The sequence below is a fragment of the Nannobrachium achirus genome, assembly GCF_963921795.1.
Source record: "Nannobrachium achirus genome assembly, chromosome: 3".
NCBI lineage: Eukaryota > Metazoa > Chordata > Actinopteri > Myctophiformes > Myctophidae > Nannobrachium > Nannobrachium achirus.
The window spans coordinates 45,320,138-45,334,904 of record NC_137812.1 but is presented as its reverse complement, the minus strand read 5'-3'; the positions used below and the strand labels follow the sequence as shown (position 1 = coordinate 45,334,904).

The 14,767-nt window shown below is 44.0% G+C and overlaps 1 protein-coding gene across 1 annotated transcript in view; it reads right to left on the bottom strand.

The window, feature by feature from the left end:
- ptprdb (protein tyrosine phosphatase receptor type Db) overlaps positions 1 to 14,166 on the bottom strand; it is a gene marked incomplete at its 5' end in the record, with an annotated part of 121,778 nt that extends 107,612 nt beyond the window's left edge. The window contains one exon of the mRNA XM_080721173.1: positions 14,079 to 14,166. Within this exon, the coding sequence (XP_080577299.1) occupies positions 14,079 to 14,166 (88 nt within the window). The remainder of the gene's footprint in view (positions 1 to 14,078) is intronic.
- Positions 14,167 to 14,767: the final 601 nt, after the last annotated feature.

The following is a 14,767-nucleotide window of genomic DNA, read 5'->3' as shown; positions in this document are numbered from 1 at the left end:
CACACACCCATTGTAACTTCAAACTTAATTTTAACCATGATAGATTCATTAAAATCCCCCATTATTTTTTCTAGTGACTCATACTACCCTCCTAATATGTGAGCAGGCCGTGTTTTTTCGATAACGTTTTTCATTTATTTTTAATAATTATTTGTTTGTATTTCATTTTTTCCATTTTCCCAAATAATTATTAAAAATAAATGAAAAAAGTTATAGAAAAAACACGGCCTGCTCACGTATTAGGAGGGTAGTATGAGTCACCAGAAAAAATAATGAATCTATCATGGTTAAAATGAAGTTTGAAGTTACAATGGGTGTGTGTGGGGAGAGAGGCCCTTCCACTGCTCCCTGTTGAAAGTGGAATATCCCTTTAAGACAATCAAAATAGAGCCCATCGTCTGTCGCCGGAAACCTCATTACGTCCAAAGCTGTTACTTTTCAGGATTCAAAAGTAGCAAAAAGCAGCAGATCTACAAGCTCTAAATGTGTTTGGAGTTTGTGGATCTGCTACTTTTGTGTGAGCCTGTTGTATGATCAAGTAGAGCATTAATTTACAAAAAAACACAAAAAGTTAGAAGACAGAAAGTTAGAATGGCGATGCTATTTAAAAGTGTACTGCAGTTGGTCAATTTGGAAGGCTCATTTTATTGGCTCTGACTCTTCCAAAGCACACAGAGATGTTTCATTTAGCCTGCCCTCATGGTTCATCTCCTCTGCCCTCAATCACTTCAGTGATAAGCAGAGCTACAGTATAATGTGGACGGGCCCTGGCCAAATGAACAGAATCAGTGAGTGGCAGTGTATAAATACACTTTGAAATGCACCACGCACTAAACTAACACATGAAGACATGGGGTATATGAAAAGCTGAGATGCTACATCTATACTATAATTTTGCGAATGTCTGTCTGTCTGAGTGAGTGAGTGAGTGAGTGAGTGAGTGAGTGAGTGAGTGAGTGAGTGTCTGTCACAGCGTTTCTCCTCAGTGGCTGGAGCAATTGATCTGAAATCGCATCACCATTAGCATATGAACACACCTGACATAACTGTGAAGCCCGTTTGTCACTTTCACAAATCATATGCTGTATATTAGCATTTTTATGGTGTATCTACTATCTATTCTGCATCTAGCATGAGGCATATCTATTCTGCATCTAGCATGAGGCAACATGTTTAACCAGCTGTGTGTGTGTGTGTGTGTGTGTGTGTGTGTGTGTGTGTGTGTGTGTGTGTGTGTGTGTGTGTGTGTGTGTGTGTGTGTGTAGGGGGGGGGGGGGGGTTGTTGTCTGGCCCTGTTGCAGATGTTGTCCAAAAATCATGCAGATTGGTACACATCTCTGTAGCCATTAAACGAAACGGGTATTTCTTTTAATTGATGCTCCTACATATTATCATGCAAGCACCAGTTAAAGCTACTTTCCATCCCTCATATACTGTGTGCACAGTGCACACCCCATAACCCACACACTGCACATCATTTCGGAGCTCATATCTTTGAACGGGTAAGGGCTAGTTAGTACAAAATGTGTAGAGGCAAGATTGCTATACTGTAGCTAAGTTTGCTTAGGAAAAGACATGCGTGGAGCAGAAGAGGGAGACCAGATGCTAATGCTAGGTAACCCTGAGGATGTGTCCGTGTCCGTGTGTGTGTGTGTGTGTGTGTGTGTGTGTGTGTGTGTGTGTGTGTGTGTGTGTGTGTGTGTGTGTGTGTGTGTGAGTGTACATACAGTATACAATGGGAAGTGTGAGAGGGTGGAATGTTGGTCTATTTCTGCTTACAGTCAGGAGAGCAGCCTATACGTCTCAGAAGAGCAAAGCACTAAATGGTTATTGAGCGTCCTGATTAGATCGATATCGCACGCTTCTCATCCAGAGACTTCAGCATGTGTGTGTGCTTGTGTTTAAATTGAATGGGCTAAATATAGGGTAATGATGTTGGCCAAACTGGCCTAGTACAGTATGTGTGCCAACTGTTTGTGTGTGTGCGTGTGTGCGTGCATGCATGCGTGCGTGCGTGCACATTTGGTTTCTGCCGATAGTGGGGACAGGCAATGAGTAATTACAGTCTGTGCCAAGCAGACATCCATATGCATAGCGTATATCGTGGCTGTCGGGCAGAAACCTTGTATCTCCCTTTTTCAACTGTTTACGTTTCGTTTTGATAAAACAGAGTGGACCAACACCAGCAATACAATGCAATGCTGGTTTTGACCACTCTCTGTTTTATCAAGTTCAGAGTCAAGACAGCCATCTACCCGGGGATTTTAGAGCACTTTGTGCTTCCGTAGGTTGACAAGCTTCATTGAGATGAGGATTTCCTTTACAGAAGCTAGTAGTTTTGGTACCTGCCCACAGAGCCAAAACTACTAGTACTGTAACTGGTGTACTGACCATGGTATTACTGGCCTTAACTGACCAGCAAACTGGCCTGGTGAATCGACTGTCGACGCATGAGTCCAGCAGCCAATGAACTGCGCGTCTGAGACTCATTATGCAGAAACTGGCACAAATCCACAGATAACAGGGGAACGACTGCAAGTTAAAAGTTGGTGGTTTTTTTTGTGTAATTGAGGTCAGGAAACATAAAAAAAACATTAAAAAAAATAAAAAAATGATTTTTGGATGTCATGTCCACTTTAAGGCCTCTATCAAAGCCACCTCAGCCTCAGCAGCCTCACCTCAGCAGTACCACAGGCTGATCACCTTCATGCCACGCCGCATCGATGAAGACATTACATGTCTTCATCGATACTTTTGAACACATTTTGTTCAAAAGTATTCCATACCAAGTACTGAGTGCATAAATTAACATAACCTTTCAGAAGTTTTACATTTCTGTATTATAAATCCTTCTTTTGAGTTGGGGCGCCCGCTGGCCTACTGATCCAGGCGCATACCACTTAGGCATGGCCACATAGGCATGGATGCCTGGCAGCATCGCCGGTTCAATTCCCGATCTGGACGACCTTTGCCGCGTGTCACTCCCCATCTCTCCCCCCATTTCCTGCATAAAAGCCCAAAAACAAATCTAATAATAATAATAATAATAATAATAATATTTCATTGCATGCACAATGAATCTAAAATATATGAAAGTTTAAAAAAGATCATTATATTACAGAAGAAAATTAACTTTTACACAATATTCAAATGTTCTGAGATGGATCTGTATAGAACCAATGAAAAGTGCAAACAACAGCTGTTGACTATATCATAACATGGGATCCATTGGAACACATTTTCTTTTCCTGAAAAGTTAACGCTTTTGGACATACAAGCTTTCCACCGACAGCGATGACATGGTGGTGGGCGGTAGGCTGATGATTTCCTAAATGAGGTCTGAGTCAGCCGTGTCAGATGAGTCGAGGTATGGGACCCATATAGTCGTTGTCAGGTGGAAACCTTGTATTGTATGTCCAAAAGCTTTCGTTTTGTATTTGTCATTTAAAAAATGAACTAAACTAGTGAAAACAGCCGATCCACAAGCACACAACGCCTGTGTGCTTGTAGATCTGCTGTTTTCACTAGTTTTGTGCGACGGCCTTGTATGATGAAGCAGGGCTTTGCTTTGCGAAAAAATGTACACATTTGAAACTTGGAGATACGAGTTTTCTGCCCGACAGTGAGGATATAGTGGCATGAGCAGCTCGCCCCCAGAGTGGGCGGCCAGCCGGCTGGTGTCATAACTTAAAACACATTAACATCAGACCAGGGACATAAAGAGCAAATTATCAGCTGTTCGCTTTTGTTGGAGAAATTAAATTGCATTGTCGGGACCAATAAACACGCTGACAAGGCCATTGTCCGTCTGCCACGCGCAAGTGATAATGAGAAAACATTTGAAACGATGAGCTATTTAAGGAGATGAGTTTAACTTAACACGCAATTAAAATCTAAGTATCTGCCATAGTGGTGCATACTTTGGTGACCTGGGTCCCCGGAGCTATATCCTTTTCCCAGAATGTTCAGCCCTATTTAGAATCTCTTATTCCCAGCTCCTATTCCTTAATTAAGTGATAACGGCACCATCTTATGCACAATCATTATTATGCAAGTGGCGCTGGACGCAATCACTTATGGTTTAAGACTCGGCAGTATTTAACGCATGGGGGAGTGTTCATACGGTATGTAAATTAAGGGGCGCAATACGGTAGCTGCTATTTTGAACCTTGACTTAAAAAAACATAACGCATAGTGCTTAGACATGGTCATAGCATGTCTTGAGAAAAGTTGGCTTCCCAACGCGCGTCCATTTGGTATAAGGACGCAGCAGTTTGACTCTGCCATATCTCGGTCAATTCTGAACCGACCATGACTGTATCGTCTCCCTATCAAATGATATCAAGCTAATACGCGACTTCGGCTCTCACGGACAGAGCGCACAAATCCATGGTAAGACCACTCGGGCATCATGACCCACATCTCGGTCAATTCTAAGGTGATTTTTAAAAATAAAGATTTCTTGGGAAGCCTACTTTTGGTTTCATTTTACGCTCTCAGGAGTTAAAGATCTACAGTAACAGGGGTCCAACTTATTTATCCACCAAATGGACCTGTATAATTTGGTAGCTCCATTTGGTTTCATTTTACGCAAGAACACGCTCATGAATAATTCATTGCCTTTTACGCACAGCACCTTGGCGTAGTGCGCAAATTACCGCACTCAAAATAACAAAATGGCAATTTGTCACGCCTCCTCCTCTTAATTTAAGAGGCGGAACTTTCTTAAGAGCTGCAGTTAATAAGAGCTTCTAAATAGGGCTCTCGGCTTCAAGTGGTTAAAAACAATGTCAAGCTCTGATTTATAGCAGCAAAATGGATTATGGCTACAGTGCATCATTTGTTAGTGTGACTATTGTGCTATCAGACGTCTTCCATTGTCTCATTAGGGCCACGTTGCGGCTTCGTCTTCATCAAACATCAGTTAACAGGCAGCTGAATTTTGCAGTGATCCAGTGACTTAAGACATTACTTCTAATGCCAATAGTAATGCATGTCCAATTAGCGCGTCACTTAGCCCACCATGGCTGCCCCGGGGTCTGCCAAGTGCCCACTTAATCAGAGTTAATTCGTTAGAAACACAAGGGTGGGAATTAATCAAATAGGGTCTCCTTTCATGCACAGGTCATTAGAAACAGTCTACCACTCACTTACTTACTGGGTCAGAGCTAGGCTTCCCATAGAGATGAATAGGCTTTCTTGGTACTAGTCGCAGTGCATTACTCACAAATGGGTGCCCGATTGGCTAAGTTAAGGCTAAGCTAACACTATCCGGGGCCTCTGCTATTCACAGATGAGTGCACCTGCTAAGCTAACGCTAAGCTAACTCTAGTCAGATCCCATTACTCACGGATGGGCACACAGCAATAATAGCTGCACTGCTCTGGGCCAGTTGGGCACACTGAGATGCTTCAGCTGCAGAACAGACAGATTTCTTTCACATCAACATGGACCATATTACTCTGTTCTGCCAGCCTAATCTGTTTTCTCTCATGGGCTGACATTAATGGCTGAGGATAGAAACCATATTGAAGGTCTCAAGTGCTGCGAGGTCACTCATCACTAGGGATGGGACGATACGCGATATTAACGTTTATCGCGATAAAAAACACTCACGATAATCGTATCACAGAGATTTAATTTATCGTGATATCGTCCTCCGTCATGCACTGGGATCAATTCACCTTTTATTTGCAGAGCTGCATATCCGGTACCACTTAACCCCTCTATAATTGGTAAAAGGTACTTAATAATATACGTACTTGAAATAGTATTTCTTTCACTCTCTATCAAATGTCTTTTGCCTTAAAAAATTGCCGATCTACGAGCTCACATCGCGTCGCAAGATCTGCTATTTTTTGGCAAACGTTCCGCTCAGGATAATAGATTTTGATTATCGCGATAATAGTGTAAATCGTGTTTTATTTTGTCACAATAATCGTGATATGAAATCTTCATATCGTCCCATCCCTACTCACCACTAAGTCTAGGAATATACAGTGGCGCCATTGTGTTCTGAGGCTTTGTTTGGCAACTACACACACACACACACACACACACACACACACACACACACACACACACACACTACCGTATTACAAACAACACATTGGCGCTATTGACGCTGTTGAAACAATAGGGAGGACAGCAATAACCTATTTTTAGATTGCAATTAGCACTTCTGGGCCATTTTTGTGAACTCCAATTGAGAGCTCTGAGTTCAAATCAGGACACATCATTGTTTATCTGTTATACAGCTCAAAGGGAGTACTGTTAAGGGGCCATTATGATACAAACATTGCAGAGATTTGCTAAGAGATATTATTTTAACTACTGTTAACATCCTAATGAAAAGTAATATAGAAGTGTCCTGGGCCATTGTTATATTTCGTCGTTGTCGGGTGGAAACCTTGCATACATGTCCAAAACCGTTGGTTTTGCATTTATCATTTTTAAAATGATTTAAACTAGTGAAAACAGCTGATCTACAAGCACACAACGCCTCGCACCGCGAGGCGTTGTATGCTTGTAGATCTGCTGCTTTCACTACTTTTGTGCGACGGCCTTGTATAATGAAGAGGGGCTTTACTTTGAGAAAGAACGTACACATTTGAAACTTGGAGATACAGGGTTTTACGATTTACTCTATAAATGTAAATGTGGGCTTACATTTGTACACTCTCAAATGACAAATGGATAAGTTAACACTGAGGATTGTACAGTCTACTGTTTAATGTTGACTAAGGGTGTCAAACCATAATGAGACATCTTTTTACACTGTGTTGGGACCCACGCTGTGTGTGTATGTCAGCAAATACCAAACAGCCACATAAAAGTGACAGGATCTATTTAAAAAAAAATAACTCCACTCAGATCAGTTTCACACCCTAACCTAATCCCCCCAGGGGATAACCTTTGAACCACGTGAACCTGACCATTTCATCTTATTACATTGAATGGTGACCTCAGCCCATCCATCAGCAGCAAGGATGTATGGGGATCCTACCCAACCACATACTTATCACACTAATCTCCTTTCTAATCTAAACACTGGTCATGGGCTTACATACATACAACATACATGCACACACACACACATACATACATTACGTACAATACACATACAAACCCAACTGGAAAGCACACACATGCACACAGATGACCCCCCCACACACATACACACACTAGAGCCTCAGTTAAACATAGCCGATCTATAAGCTCTAAATAGCCGATCTAGAAGCTCACAACGTGTCGTGCTGCGTCGCCAACTCTAACCCCTCAACCTTCCATCTAAATGCCTGAACCCAACCGGAATATTTCCCTAAATGTACTATAACGTCGTTGTCGGGTGAAAACCTTGTATGTCCAAAACCGTTCGTTTTGCATTTATCATTTTAAAAATGATTCAAACTAGTGAAAACAGCCGATCTAGAAGCACACAGTGTGCTGTTTTCATTACTTTTGTGTGACAGCCTTGTATGCTGAAGCAGGGCTTTACTTTGCGAAAGAGCGTACAAATTTGAAACTTGGAGATACGGTACGAGGTTTCCACCCGACAGTTACGATAAGGTAGAGTACAAGCCGAACCTAAAATCATTGTGTTAACCATAAAACAACCATTTCTTTTGTGAGGAACAGGAAAACTGTCCTCCTCACAATGTCTATTTCTCACATTCTACTATTCTTGTGGGACCATTTGGCCCTCACAAGCATAGTAATAAAAGTATACACACACACACATCTATAAGAGCATGTTGTCAGGGGATCGCCTACATGACATGCAGTACATCACACATCTGTCCTCTGTATTGTTCAGTGTCTTTAGCAATGTCTTGAAAATCTCTATCATTACGTGGCGTGACATGCTGTCATCTTTGGAAAGGAAATGGAGCATTTTCTGCTCCCTGGGAGAGGGGAAATTACTTTTCGATAGACAGAGAGACAGACAGATAGATTTTACTGCTTCATCCGTGGTTTCACTTGTACGCCTGCTGTGTTAAACAAGTACTGAGGATTTCCGTGTGTACCTGAGCATCTGGTGTTGGGTGCCTTGGGCTTTCGCTGTCAGTGTGGTATAGTGACCGGACCATCTTTCAGTTTGCTCTGACCGCAAGGAGTGTCCCGCTGCACCACAATATGGTAGCATACAGACAGATCAGTCAATTATCTCATGCAAATTAATTCCATGTTGCCAATGTCGGAATGTGGAATCCTAAATCGTACAACATATTGTACTCTAAAACAGGGGTCTTCAACATTTTCAGGCCAAGGACCCCTTAGTAGAGAGAGAGATGAAGCAGGGACCCCCACAACCTTTTCATAGATAATTGCATTGTTTGACAGCAATTCATCTGTGTATTTTGGATTCATGTCAATTTGTATTTTGAGATATTTAACCACTTGAGCCGTCATAACCTAATAAACTTGACCTTTTACTCGGTACTCAGTCTGCTCTTTTTCTCCTCTACACCAAACCTCTTTGCCGAAAATAGCCGATCTACAAGCTCACAACGCCTCACGCTGCGAGGCGTTGAGAGTTTGTAGATCTGCTATTTTTGGCTCCAGTTAAGGACACTATAAAATAAAAGCCTGGGTTCCCGAGGCTAAGGACACTAGGGTTCAAGTTGTTAATATAAAAAGGACTGGAAGATTTGGAGGACCCCCTGTAGTAACTCTGAGGACCCCCTAGGGGTCCCGGACCCCCTGTTGAAGACCCCTGCTCTAAAATAGTTTTTCTTTAAGTGAGAAAAAATACATGATGGTGTTTCCAACTGCTATGCATGTCTCTTGTGATAAATATGGGTTTTGGCTTCTCGCCAGTGTCAAGGCAGCAATTCCAGGAAAAAAAAAAAAGGATGATTGGTGTTGCATGGCACAAGGCTCTTATCGTCGTTGTCGGGTGAAAACCTTGTATGTCCAAAACCGTTCGTTTTGCATTTATCATTTCAAAAATGATTTAAACTAGTGAAAACAGACGATCTACAAGCACACAACGCCTCTCACTGTTTTCACTACTTTTGTGCAACGGCCTTGTATGATGAAGCAGGGCTTTACCTTGCGAAAGAACGCACGCATTTGAGACTTGGGAGATACGAGGTTTCCACCCGACGACGACGCTATACGCACGAGACATAAACGATGCCAGGGTGGCCGGTGTTAGCAAACGTGTAACGTTATCTATAGTCTCCCTAAGCAGAATCAGATAACCCTGCTTACCAAAGCGTTATGTTGCAAATACAGCAACGCCTTTACAAACACAGCTGCCCTCTGGAAAATGAGCCATTCTGTAGCGCTGCACGCACGGAAGGAGTTGTGTTTCAAACTGGAATACTTCTGTTCCGACGCTATGCGGGGGAAAGGATAACAGCTTGTTGGCCGTGGGGCAACAGAGGGTCAGTTGAGAAACGCCTGGCATCGCATTGCTTCAGCTCACCCTGACAGACACACACACACACACACACACACACACACACACACACACACACACACACACACACACACACACACACACACACACACACACACACACACACACACACACACACACACACACAGATGCAGGCTCCAACACAGTACATCTTGCTGCTAATATACAGCATTGGCCTAGTTTGGCAGGGCATTATTATTCTTAATCCACGGGATGGATGTCACACACCGACAAACACACACACACACACACACACACACACACACACACACACACACACACACACACACACACACACACACACACACAAAGACACACAAACACACACCATTGTGCTTGCACACACACAAGTACATTACAATACAATGAGAGGGCGGATGAGATAGAGCTATAAAATGAAGATGAACAAATACTTATTCTACACAAAATCGCACGCATGCATGCATGCACCTGCTCGCATAAGCACACATGAAATACTACAGCAATTCATGAAGATTGCGCATATGGTATAGGGTCATGCAAAGTGCACATGGACTAGTGTTTGCGTGACAACGCTTCTGATCTTTTTCCTCTCATATGGTGACCTCTGTTTCACATTGAATACTGACATCAGGTACCGTAGCAGGATGATGCAAAATAGACCAAAATAACCTCTCTCCAGATACCGGTATATATGGTCGTTGTCGGGTGAAAACCTTGTATACCATTCGTTTTGCATTTATCATTTTAAAAACGATTTAAACTAGTGAAAACAGCCGATCTACAAGCATACAACGCCTCGCACCGCGAGGCGTTGTGTGCTCGTAGATCTGCTGTTTTCACTACTTTTGTGCGACGGCCTTGTATGATGAAGCAGGGCTTTACTTTGCAAAAGAACGTACACATTTGAAACTTGGCGATACGAGGTTTCCACCCGACAACGACGATATATATTTTTGTGTGTGTGTATTTTTTTTGGTATTTTATGCTTGGATTTCAATATAATGCAAATATATTCCATTATACATCAATACAGTATGTCCACGCACATGACAGGCACCAGGGCTTTCAGTGTCCCAGTTGCCTTCCATTTTTAATTCTCGACATTCAAATCCGGGGCGTCTGGTCTGTGTTGAAATTGAAAGGGAGAACAGAAAAGCCTTCTTCCCATCCTTTTCCCCCCTCGAGCACTCTCTCTCTCTCTCTCTCTCTCTCTCTCTCTCTCTCTCTCTCTCTCTCTCTCTCTCTCTCTCTCTCTCCTTCCATTCTCAATGGATTACAGGGATGTGTGGCTCCGTGAGGCAGCCAGAAGATGTGAGAAAAAGAGCAATGGAAGAAGAAGTGGGAATGAATGAGATGAGGGGGTAGAAGAAGAGGAAGAATAATATAGAGTGGGGGAAATGAAGAATCCTTTCCTCCTCTCTGTCATCCCCCCCCCCCCCCATTCCCTCTTATGGAGAGAACGTCTGGGAGTGTCATCATTTTTGATGGATGGCAGGGGCCTTTTACAGGGCGACCCAGGGTCCTCCTACCCACGGGACCAACGAGGGGGCTGAAAGGAAAACAAGAGTGGCTTCCTTTGTGTGCTTTTTACGGTGCTCTTTGAGACCTGGTGCTTTTAGAACATACATGGGTGGTGTCTTAACTCTAAACTCTTACTGGGTGATTTATACTTGCTTGCGGGCCGGTGCACCGCAAATAGACGATCTACAAGCTCAAAAAGTGTCACCCCTGCAACGTATTTTGAGCTTGTACTGTGTAGATCCTATTCTGACCCATTCTGATCTTTTATGTCGGTGGTTCTCAAACCTGTGGGTCGGGGGCCCCAAATTACGTTGGGGGGTCCCCAGATGATTAACTTAACGTGAAACAATGTTTTCTCACTCAACAGTAAACAAACCAACTTAAAGTTTAAGTGTATCTAGGGTATCTGCACATTTCTAAAGTAACAATTTAAGGACTTTTTAAGACCTCTAAAATGACAAATTAAACCTTGGCCAAAGTGTCTAATATTAGAGGCAGAAATTGTGAAAACCGCCGATCTACATGCTCACAACGCCTCGCAGCGCGAGGCGTTGTGAGCATGTAGAACGGCTATTTTCACAATAGAATCGTGTTATACAAAATATAATGCCTCAACTCTTAGTGCTCATCAGGGTGGGGTCCCCAGTTAAAATATGATTATTGTGGGGGTCACAGCCTGAAAAGGTTGAGAACCACTGTTTTATGTGTTGAGCCTCACAGAGCCAGTGAGCAGGACGCTCATACTGTATGCCTCTGTTTCCTCCAGTGGATTAGAGAGGCTCTCTGGGAAATCATAAGGTAGCCGAGGCGGTTCGACCCCTGGCGTCTGAAAGTGTCCCTGAGCGAGACACCTAACCCCTAAGAGCTACTAGTACCCTACCCCCCTCCTCAGAGTCATCTCAGCAGCAATCAGCAGGATGAAGTTGTAAAAGCAATTTCTACCTGCCCCCCCTGGGGAACTTTCCATACAATGAATGCTCTCTTGTTGGCATTGTAGTTGAAAATGATTCTGTCTGTTTCTATTTCACCTTGATTCTTTCAATCTTTACATTTATAAAGGGCAAAAATGTTTCTGTGAATTTCACCGTGGGTGCAACAGAACGGAATACATTGTGTGCAAAGGCAGAATATACTGGGCCTAGACTGATGTTATAGCCGTTGTGAGATGGTAGATCGTCTATATTATGCAATACTTTTGTGTGTCACTCATGTATGAGGAAAATCATATCAATCACATCAAAAAGATAAAAAGTTGAAATATAGACAGCAAGGACAAGCTCAAACCCTCAGACCACTGCTGTGACTGTCTGATCACTTCCTTCTTCTTTAACCCATTCCTTCCCCATTCACCTTCTGTCTTTCCCTCCTTCTTTTTCTTTCTCTCTGGCCCTGTGTTGCTCTTTTTTCTGTCCTGCTCCTTTTCTTTCTCATCTCCCTGCTGCCTGGGAGGCAAATCCTCCCTGCTAATCGTGATCCTGACAGGGCCAACGGGGAACTGATCCCCCCCCCCCCCCCCATATGCCGGACAGACAGTTGTTTCATGCACGCACACGCACACGTACACGCACGCACACGCACGCGCACGCGCACACGCACACACACACACACACACACACACACACACACACACACACACACACACACACACAAACAGTAGGGAAATTATCTGATTTGCCATATGTGGTCGGTCTTTCCATGCCAAGTAATACTGGGATGGGCAAAAACAGCTGGCCCTGTGTCAAACGGAATACACTCTGATGCGTCGGTGCACGGGCGTGTGTGAGTGTGTGTACAGTATGTGTGTGTGTGTGTGTGTGTGTGTGTGTGTGTGTGTGTGCACGCGTGTGTGTGTGTATGTGTGTGAGCGCCGTTTTCTGTGATCACGTAACGTATGCATTGTGCTTTATGTCAAACGTAAAGCACAGCCCATATGGTACGTGATCACAGAGGTGCGTGCAAAACGTGTGTGCATCAGTGTATCTGTCAGATGCATATCATGTCTCTATGGTACAGTATGCAGGTGCATGGGTGCACTGTACTAAACACATGTGCGCAGGGGGGTCGCACCAGATTCTGGGCCTTGGGTACAAGGATTCACTGCGGGACCCCCATGAGCTTTAACTATATTGTGCTTTAACTATTGAAAAATAGCAGATATACAAGCTCTGTGAACATGTGAACATTCTTTGAATATTAGGTTATAGTTGTTGTTTTTTTAAACTATGCTTCTATGTCAGAGGTGCTCAAACCTTTTCATGTGAAGGACCCCCAAAATTATATGTATTTGGCCACAGACTCCCATCTCAAAATATTTAGTTCCAGGGACCCCCCAGAAGCAAAATTTGAGTTACAAATGTTCGCTTAAAAAATACTCATGTTCAAAGATTTGCACACAATTTCACGACTTTTCAAAAATAGCAGATCTACAAGCTCACAGCGCGGCACTCGGTGCCGCGCTGTGAGCTTGTATATCTGCTATTTTTCAATAGCTTAAGTATAAAATAATTCCAGGCCCGTCCACCTTGGGCCCTGGTAACTCCCACTTTTCCCCCCCTTGTGACGCCCCTGCATGTGCGTGCGTGTGTGCAGGGGCGGGCTGGCCATCTGGCATACAGGGCATTTGCCCGGTGGGCTGGTAGGCTAGGGGGCTGGGGGGCTGGTGGCAAGCCTACTGCATATTGAGCAATCAAATACAACTTGTTTGTCCAATTCTCAGATCAATATGCTTATTTTCTATTCATTAGCTAACTAGCCAAAGTTCTGACACATTTTGGCACTATAATCATGTTCATACTCCGCTTGTTGGTGGTGAGAACTGTACGCTAACTTATACAATTTATGAATTGTGTAGTTGTGTAGTTATCATTTATGTTGTCTGTAAAAGTTGTGGTATTAAACGATTGTGTAGTTATATGTGCCGCCCTCAACCGGTAGAGTATCTTAGCGCACGCTGGTTGTGGGGGCTGGTCTGTGGTCAAGATGCCAGGGCTGAATTTTAGTCCCAGTCCGTCCCTGCGTGTGTGTGTGTGTGTGTGTGTGTGTGTGTGTGTGTGTGCGCGTGTCTGTGTGTGTGTGTGTGTGTGTGTGTGTGTGTGTGTGTGTGTGTGTGTGTGTGTGTGTGTGTGTGTGTGTGTGTGTGGCCACTCACAGTCGGCATCAGCGAGGAGGAGGAGGAGGCTGAGCAGGAGCAGGCCTGGACCGGTAGCGTGCATCATGGGATATGTGGACACCCGCATCCTGTGTCCGTCCGCCGTGAGCTCACTGCCTCACTGACCAATAGGAAGACAGAGACTGGCCCTCACCTGCAGAGAGAGAGAGAGAGAGAGAGAGAGAGAGAGAGAGAGAGAGAGAGAGAGAGAGAGAGAGAGAGAGAGAGAGAGAGGTGTGAGTGTGAGTGCACTTCACAAAGCATAACACCAAAAAATGACCTGGGATTATTAGAGAGGCTGTGTGCACGTGTGCACAACACGCACACACACACACACACACACACACACACACACACACACACACACACACACACACACACACACACACACACGGTTGGTGTGTGTTGTTGAGCTCCCTCTAGGCTCTTCACTCCACTCCAGTGGGGCAGCTGGCTCCCCTGTTCTCGCCTCATTAGGACCATAGACGCATAGCCAGCGGGGTGTGCGAGTGCGTGCGCGTGCGTGATGATCACAGGAGATAAGCTGACAAACTTGAACTTCTAGCAAACGTTCATGATGAGAACAACAGTGATGTTGTGTGAGTCATTGTGAGGCCGGCAGTGAGGAGCTGCAGCTTCACCATTGGTCCCTGTTGTGTAGCGGCTCAGAATGTGATGTGTGCGAGTGG